The 8,474-nt window shown below is 46.6% G+C and overlaps 1 protein-coding gene across 3 annotated transcripts; it reads left to right on the forward strand.

The window, feature by feature from the left end:
* The first annotated feature begins 2,950 nt into the window (after window positions 1-2,950).
* LOC125526651 (plant intracellular Ras-group-related LRR protein 1-like) lies at window positions 2,951-6,921 on the forward strand. 3 transcript variants are annotated; one of them, XM_048691303.1, is made up of 5 exons: window positions 2,951-3,252; window positions 3,924-3,973; window positions 4,530-4,803; window positions 5,376-5,545; window positions 5,928-6,921. In XM_048691303.1, exons 3-5 carry the CDS (start codon window positions 4,576-4,578, stop codon window positions 6,619-6,621), a joined length of 1,092 nt encoding a protein of 363 aa, XP_048547260.1. In that variant the 5' UTR covers window positions 2,951-3,252; window positions 3,924-3,973; window positions 4,530-4,575; the 3' UTR covers window positions 6,622-6,921. The 3 variants fall into 3 exon arrangements, with proteins under 3 accessions (XP_048547260.1, XP_048547257.1, XP_048547259.1); XM_048691300.1 differs by lacking the exon at window positions 3,924-3,973 and having other exon boundaries at window positions 2,953-3,257; XM_048691302.1 differs by lacking the exon at window positions 3,924-3,973 and having other exon boundaries at window positions 2,953-3,252.
* Window positions 6,922-8,474: the final 1,553 nt, after the last annotated feature.

Below are 8,474 nucleotides of genomic sequence, written 5' to 3' on the forward strand. Positions count from 1 at the left end.
TGTTGCTTCGAAAGAATCGAAGAATTGCTAAAGATCAATTGAAATATTCTTAGATTATTGGCTCGCTTATGTACTTCGCCAGTGCTACAAGACCTGACATCTCTTTTGCTGTTAGCAAGCTGAGTCGGTTTGTCTCAAAACCAGGAGATGTGCATTGCAAAGCTCTAGAGAGAGTTTTGCGTTATTTGAAAGGCACTGTGAATTATGGAATTCACTACACTGGGCACCCAAAGGTGCTTGAAGGGTATAGTGACTCAAACTGGATCTCATATGCTAATGAGATAAAGGAGACGAACGGATATGTATTCACTCATGGAGGTGGCGCTGTTTCTTGGAAGTCTTGCAAGCAGACCATCTTAATGAGGTCAACTATGGAAGCAGAACTCACAGCGCTAGATACAGCTACGGTCGAAGCAGATTGGCTTCGTCGGCTCTTGAATGACTTGCCGGTTGTTGAGAAACCTGTACGGGGTATCCTTATAAACTGCGACAATCAAACTATGATCACGAAAGTGAGTAGCTCAGAGGATAACATGAAATCGTCAAGACACATTCAGAGAAGGTTAAAGTTTGTCAGAAAAATGAGAAACTCCAGAGTTATTGCATTGGATTATATCCAAACATCTAAAAATCTAGTAGATCCTTTTACTAAGGGTCTATCACGTAATGTGATAGATAATGCATCGAGGGAGATGGGTATGAGACCCACAATATGAGTTGTTCATAGTGGTAACCTAGTCTATGTGATCGGAGATCCCGTGAATTAGATGTGGAAGACAAGTTGTTGGTCAACTGAGAGTAGAGTATCCTTAATATTAACAATACCACTCCATGAAGATGCAATACTCTCCTAAATCTGCATGGCAGGTTGATGTATATCTTAATGTGTTCTAAGTGGCTCACTGAAGCAAAGATGTTGTCCTGCATAATATCTTTTGAAGAACACACCTATATGAGTCTGATTGTTAAACGTCGCAATCTATGAGAGTAGGGTTATCTCTAGTAAACTCATGAAAGGTCTCGGAGTATGACGCATAAGCTCCACCCGCAGGGAAGACCCACGGTAGCAAAGTATCAGTCAAGGCTTTGTGTGAAGCTAGATTCGCAGAAAACTTGCAGCTCAAGGCCGAGTCCACCGTTCAAGTTCCTTACTAGTGTAGCATAGAGTTCTAGGTGGAATTTCAACTTAACAGTCTCCACTGCAGTACCGGTATATAAAACAGTGTTTTGGAATCAAAGGCAAATTTTGTGTGCCTCTGGGATCTGGTGGGGGATTGCTGGAATTTTGTCTATTTTGGGCCAGCCCAATAGCATTTTCAGGAATTCCTAATAAATCCTAGAGGCCCACGCAGCCCATTCGTGCAAGGCAAGAGGTGGAACTAAAGTTTAGTCCCACATTGCTAGTTTGGTGGGAGTTGGACCTCCTTATAAGGGAGGATGTTTCCCCATATGTATGAGCATGAGAATAAGAGAGACATTCACGTGCGCTCCTCCGCCGCCGCCTGCCTCGTCACAAGCGCCGCGGATTGCGGGAATGAGCCGAGACGATGTCTAAATTTTTGCCACACACGACTGGTATACGAAAGGTCACATGGAAGTTGAAAAGATTTTTGCTATAGTGGAGACTGAATGCGAACGACGCATCCCTTCGGCTGCTGGCTGTTCACTTCACCTCCCTCTCTTCGTTTCATCTCCCGTCGCTGCCCTCTCGCCTTCTTCTCCTGTGCCTATTAAGAAGGTCGCTCCTCCCAGAGAGATGCACCAAAAGATCATCTCCCTTTCACCACCAAGTTTCTGAGCACTGCGCTGCTGCTACGTTTTTCCCCATCCCGGCTTGCGGCGTGCACCGCGGGTCGGGACAGTAGGCCTCCGAAACCGCACCTCTTTGAGTCATGTACGGGAGAAGGGTGATAAGGTTTTTGGGGAGCGCTTTGCGCGACTACTGACTTCTTCGTCACGGACGCCCCGGACTCCTATGACTACTTCCCCGACAATGACTTCTTCCCCGACGTCGACAACCTCCTCAACGACATGGCTGGCGAGGACACCGACCCCAAGTCCAGTGCTACTGCTGCCGCTGTTGTCCCGTACGTGTTCTTGCTCTTTCTGTTAGAGGTTCTGCCACAGTTCCTTGTTCTAGTGTCTGCCCTACATATGTTAGGTTCTACTTCATATATGCAACTTGATCTAGTGTATGTTCTAGATGTGTTCAGTTTAAGTTCATATATGCAGATGCTATTTACCTTCTCTCTGTCAGATTGCATGACTTGCTTTATCTCTGCTATATTATTGATGCTTTATCTAGCATTTCCGTTAGTAAAATTATTTGGTAAATTGCTCGTATTTCCAACACAAACGAATTCCACAAAGATCCGCCAAAGACACATCTTCACTTCTATTTTCAACTAAACGATCATAGTTTTCTTTACAAAAGTTTACACGCATCCGGCCCCTACTTTGTATTTTTGGTCAATATTTGTTTTCCAGATTTGCAAACAAGGTTGACTAGGAAATGCATGTAGACCTTGAAACTTGAAAACGAGGGATTATCCATTTGCACCTACTATCACATCTCAAGACTCGCGTATCCATACTCATCATAGTCGTGCTAGCTAGCTGTACGTTTAGCAGTCCCGATGAACTTCTGATGGAGATGTAACCCCCATTGGCCCGCTGTGGCATGGCATCTTCCATCTCCCTTCCTCTTCCGTTATCCGATGCGCTTGACCTTCCAAAATTAAGCAGCCGCCCAAACTGGCAAATAATATGCAGAGAGAGAGAGGAGGGAGATGAGATGTGTACGTATAGACGTATAGTACGTACGTACGGCCGTACCGGGTCGGCCGAGACTTGGAGTCACTCGCACTAGTACTTTCAGCCATCTTTTCTCTACAAAGGAAAAATAAATCAGATCCTAGCTTAGATAATTAAGCAAGCTAGCCAGTCACACACACAAGCATGGACGCTGCAGGGTGTGGAGAGGGTTCGCAGGGTCAGCCCTCCGCTAGATCGGTTGCCTCCCCGTCCCTCACCTCTCCACCTCCCGCTACTTATATGCCAAAGCCTATGCTTGTAAGGGTCAGCACCTTCCTCACCTCACCTCGCCTCGCCTTGCCCATCTCCTCCTCTCCAGCTCCAAGCTCCAGCTCCCTCCCTCTCTCTTCGCCTCCAACTGCAGCTGCGTCTGCTGCTGCTGCCTTACTTGTTGCAGCTTGCAGACTCCTTCTCGGCAGGAACTAACACCGCCTTCAGGTGAGGTGAGAGTTTTATTCATGCTTCGATCTTGGTTGATTTGATGGGGTTTTGCTGGCATGCATATGCATCGATCGATCTGCTCCAGCCAGAACCGCTCTTGTTCTAGTTTTCCTCTCTTCTCTCTCTCTCTTCTCTGCATGCTGGATTGTTCTTGCAGTTTTCTTCTATCTCAATTTGTTTTTCTTTACCTGCGATCTCAATTTGTTCTTCTGAGAGGAAGAGAGCAGATTGTGACAAGCTTCTCACCCTGTGTTACGTACTGCCTCAACTCGCTTTCTTCCGAGAATACTCTTGTGGTCAACAACCTCTTTTGGGGAGGTGGTCGCTCACCGCGGTTTCCGTTAACCCACAAGTACTACTTTGAGAAATCAATCTTCTTCCACTCTTTTCACTTGGTTAATCTATTTGTTGACAATCACCATGCATTTTCTTGCTTTTGATAGCTAAGTTTTGGAACTTCTGCTAGGGAAAAAAAACAGCATACAGAAGGAATCAAGGAGCATGTTATTAACTTTTCATTGGTTAGCTTGGTCCGTTAGTTGGGTTTCAACGCTCTCGTTGGCGATCGATGTAGGCACGATGAGAGTGATTCACCTCAGCCTCATTTGTTCATTCCGTTTTCTTCTTCTTTGCGAAATTGAGTGTGTGCTCTCACCATGAAACTGCAGGAGAACACGGCGCACGACCGATGGGCTCGCAACGTTAGATGCAGCTTGAGGTTGCCTAGCAACAAACACTGGCTACAGTTAGAGAAAACCCCTTTTCTATCACCACCAGTGTGCCACTTGCGCTACGTATCACCCACCAACCCTTTTTCCTTCTTCTTAAGCCACACCAGAAAGTACTTATTTCCTCTATGTTTGCAATGACTAGACTTAACTTAAGCCACACCAGAAAGTATTATTTCCTCTATATTTGCGATGACTAGCTAGACTTAGCTAAAGCCACACCAGAAAGTATTATTTCCTCTATATTTGCGATGACTAGCTAGACTTAACTTAAGCCACACCAGAAAGTATTATTTCCCCTATATTTGCGATGACTGGACTTAGCGGTAGCACTAGTCGGCATTTCTGATTGCAACATGCAGTTAATGCTGGCCGTCCTTGTGCTTCCTTGTTGGTACAGGTCTCCGCCTCATGCCTCATGTGTGTGTCAATCTTTAATTACTCGCATACTGTTCAACGTACACCTTTGGCTTAATTATACTAATCGCTGGTGTGTCAGAAGTCTCCTTGATCTGATATGTTACCAACGGCACAATCTCTTTGCAGTTTAAATTGATACATCGACGCACCAGACGTGGGAGAAGCCAGTAGCATGAGGGACATGGCAGAGAGGAGATCAAGGCATGGGCATGGGCACGGGCATGCCAACGTCGTGCCGTTCGGGGCAGGCGCAGGAGGAGGGTTGCAGCATGGAGAGCATGAGCAGGAGGTCAAGGAGAAGAAGCTCGACATGAGCGGCCTGTCCATGGACACTATCCCGCACCTCACCATGTCCCTTGGCCACATCACCACCTTGGACCTCTCCAACAACAATCTCGAGGTATGTTATTTTTCTTGTGTCACGACTATCTTTTACGTCCTTCGTCGACAATTCTGCTAATCACTTGTTTTTGAACAATCGTCTAGTATAGACCTGATGCGAAGAAAAGGAGTACTACCGGTTATTAGACTTTTTCTTGTCAGTTTGCCTCCATCGTCTAGTATAGACTTTTTCTTGTCAGTTTGCCTCCATCGTTTTGTCTTCTGAAACGCTCATCCTTGTCTCTTGCTCCGTCCGTTTTGAATGGATAACTAGCAAGAACGTATCTACAAACGGCGGTGTCATTTTTCTTCTACCATATATGATGATAAGATAAGCAAGGCCGATTATTAATACATGAAGCCTAGTCACGTACTCAACTGGACGACTAGTATATGCTCCAGCACTGCCATATAGTATCACCCATGGCAATCTTTTACTATCTTCTTCCACGATGTCCCTTCTCACGGCCCTTGTCGACTCAGGGGCAAAGAGTATCATGGTGTCTACATCCTGAAGCATTTTTCCTGGGGATATGCCGCTTCGATCGTCACAGGCTCACGTCCTGACACGATGTGTTTTAAAAACTGCAGAGCATTCCAGAGTCAATGATCGCGCGGCTGCTGAACGTGGTGGTGCTGGACGTGCGCTCCAACCAGCTCAAGTCGCTGCCCAACTCCATCGGCTGCCTCTCCAAGCTCCGGGTCCTCAACGTCTCCGGCAACCTGCTCCAGTCCCTTCCCGCCACCATCGAGGAGTGCCGGTAAGCGCGCTGCCACCCGCAATTCTCGCTCACTCGCCAACAACACCCATAAGCTACTAGGGTAGGAAAATTAGGAATGCTTTTACCGAAAAAGGCTTTCGCCCTGCTTTATAAATAAAGAAAACCACCGAGCACAACTAGCCCCCAACGTCTCCGCCACCCTGCTCCAGTCCCTTCCCGCCACCATCGAGGAGTGCCGGTAAGCGCGCTGCCACCCGCAATTCTCGCTCACTCGCCAACAACACCCATAAGCTACTAGGGTAGGAAAATTAGGAATGCTTTTACCGAAAAAGGCTTTCGCCCTGCTTTATAAATAAAGAAAACCACCGAGCACAACTAGGAATGCCTTTGACTAACCTGTGTGACGTTGGCATGGGTGCAGTGCGCTGGAGGAGCTGAACGCCAACTTCAACCAGCTGACGCGGCTGCCGGACACGCTGGGCTTCGAGCTCCACAGCCTCCGGAGGCTCTCCGTCAACTCCAACAAGCTCACCAGCCTCCCCTTCTCCACGTCCCACATGACGGCGCTGCGGGCCCTGGACGCGCGCCTCAACTGCATCCGCGCCCTCCCCGAGGGCCTCGAGAACCTCGTCAACCTCGAGGTGCTCAACGTCAGCCAGAACTTCCACTTCCTTAGGGAGCTGCCCTACGGCCTGGGGCTCCTCACCTCGCTCCGGGAGCTTGACATCAGCTACAACTCCATCTCCGTGCTCCCAGACTCCATGGGCTGCCTAGCCAAGCTCAACAAGTTCAGCGCCGTCGGGAACCCGCTCGTCTGCCCGCCTATGGACATCGTCGAGCAGAGCCTTGACGCCATGCGTACCTACCTCAGCTCCAGGATGAACGGCACCGGCGTCAACGCCAAGAAGAAGAAGGGGTGGCTGCCCAGGATGGTCAAGTACAACACCTTCTCCGGGCGGATGACTCCCGGACGCAAGAGTGCCCACGACAACTCTGAGGGCTTCTCAATGTCGGATTACCACTCACTCAACGGCTCCGCATCTCCGGGGTTCCTCTCCATGCTTTCGCCACGACGGCTCTTCTCGCCACGGAGAGATTCGCCCAAGCATCATTAAGGGTGGTCCACTTTGTAAGTGGTTTGATCCTTCAAGTATTCAGATGAAATGCTCCTAGGTGCTGCTGTTTCTGCAGGTGTGTACATATGTCTGAAGAGGTATATATATATACAGTAGTGTATAGTAGTACAATAGGGCATTGATGTACATAGAAACAAAGAAGAGCGCTTTTACTTTCCTTCTGTATTTTTGTTTACTCGTTACAGTCTTACAGATGCTTTTGTAAGTGCAGTGGATTTTGAGTGAAATTGTAATCCTTTATATGTTGAATGAACATAAAGCTTGAGGTTTGGAATGCAATCCTTTATGTGTTGAATGAACATAAAGTTTGAGGTTTGGACTATTTCCAGCTCAGTTTGGTCAACACAAGTTTTAAATTTTTAATACAGTAGTATTTTAAATGAAAACACGGTCCAATATTACAACTCACTTTACTCAACAGAAAATGACATTTTCTAATCACGATCCTGGAATGATTGTCATCAGTGCAATTTAAGCTTGATAAGAACTGCTTTGTGCATATAGTATATGAGTGCGCAATTTACTTACCAAAACACCTGCATTGATGTCTTCCCTTCGTTATTACCTTTGAGCATTCAACACTCAAGACAGTAGAGGAGTAACCTCCATGAAGGCTCCTCAGAAAAAAAAAACATGCTGGCTAAAAATTCACCAGATCATCAAAGACTGAAGACGTAAATTCTGACTCATCACTATATCCAACCCAGTATACTCATTGCTGGAACAGAATCAATCAGTACGGTGCCAAGCAGTTGGATCCAACACAAAACTCATCGATTCACTATTATTTGTCATGCCAATACGAGCACATCCATTTCTTAAACAGGAACAATCAGTTGATGAAAGACTGAAACAGGTATCACCAATAACATGGGACTAAAATGTGTGACCTCAATGCAGCAAAGCTACTAATGTCATCCCATAACAACCAAGATCAGCAACCTGGATAGGTATTACTCTTCAGTCATTTGCAAAGTTTTAGCTTCCTAAAGAACGAAGCTACCTGCGACTTTGGGCAGGGTGCTGTGGCTATGCAAGTCGGGATGTTCTCGGGCTGCTCTATCCACAGCTTGTGCCGTACACCAGCTGCTTCCAGTTTCTCAGCCAAGTTCTTCAGCTGTGTCTCCCCTTTCACCTCCAATGTTACCTGATTGCAAAAAGTTCCCAGATCAAAACAAGGATTAATGAACATGAAACTATATAATAGCCCAGTCAGGCCGTAGCAAGAAGAATGGAATGAAGGGTAGAAGTACTGAATTTAAAAAATTCGTGCTCAATTCCTTTGTGCAGGAATATCTAAGCCAAACAAAATTAAGCACCAGCATAACAGAGAATTCCACTTGGGGTTTCCAAACTTATTTTGTGGGCTGGACATACTAGAACCACCTTGTGTCATCACAAGCATCGTCTCAGATACAGTAATTGTACCCGAGTTCAGAGGAGTACACAGAACCATCTCCTTGTTTACGGCATTCATGGCTTTCTAGTTTCGATGTTCAAGTCACAGGAAGCACCTCCAAACTGGAACTACAAGAACACAATGTATTTATTATATGATGTCAAAGCCTCCACAGCCCCTATCACAATATCACGGTGCAATGCAGATGAATGAATGGCTTCATGAGCTAATCAGCCAGCAAACCTATGTGGAAAAAAAATGCGAATGCCTACTATTGTTCGAGGGAGGTGCGATGCAGATTCATATTTGTTTAATAGCGAAATGCGGACGCTGAAGATAAGGGGAGAGAAGTGGCAAACAACGGGCGCGAGTTCGGGTGGGGCAAAAGGTCGAACATGCCTTGTGCATGCTGTCGAGGTAATCCTCTTCTTTT

Source organism: Triticum urartu, unplaced genomic scaffold (assembly GCF_003073215.2).
Source record: "Triticum urartu cultivar G1812 unplaced genomic scaffold, Tu2.1 TuUngrouped_contig_1265, whole genome shotgun sequence".
Taxonomy (NCBI): domain Eukaryota; kingdom Viridiplantae; phylum Streptophyta; class Magnoliopsida; order Poales; family Poaceae; genus Triticum; species Triticum urartu.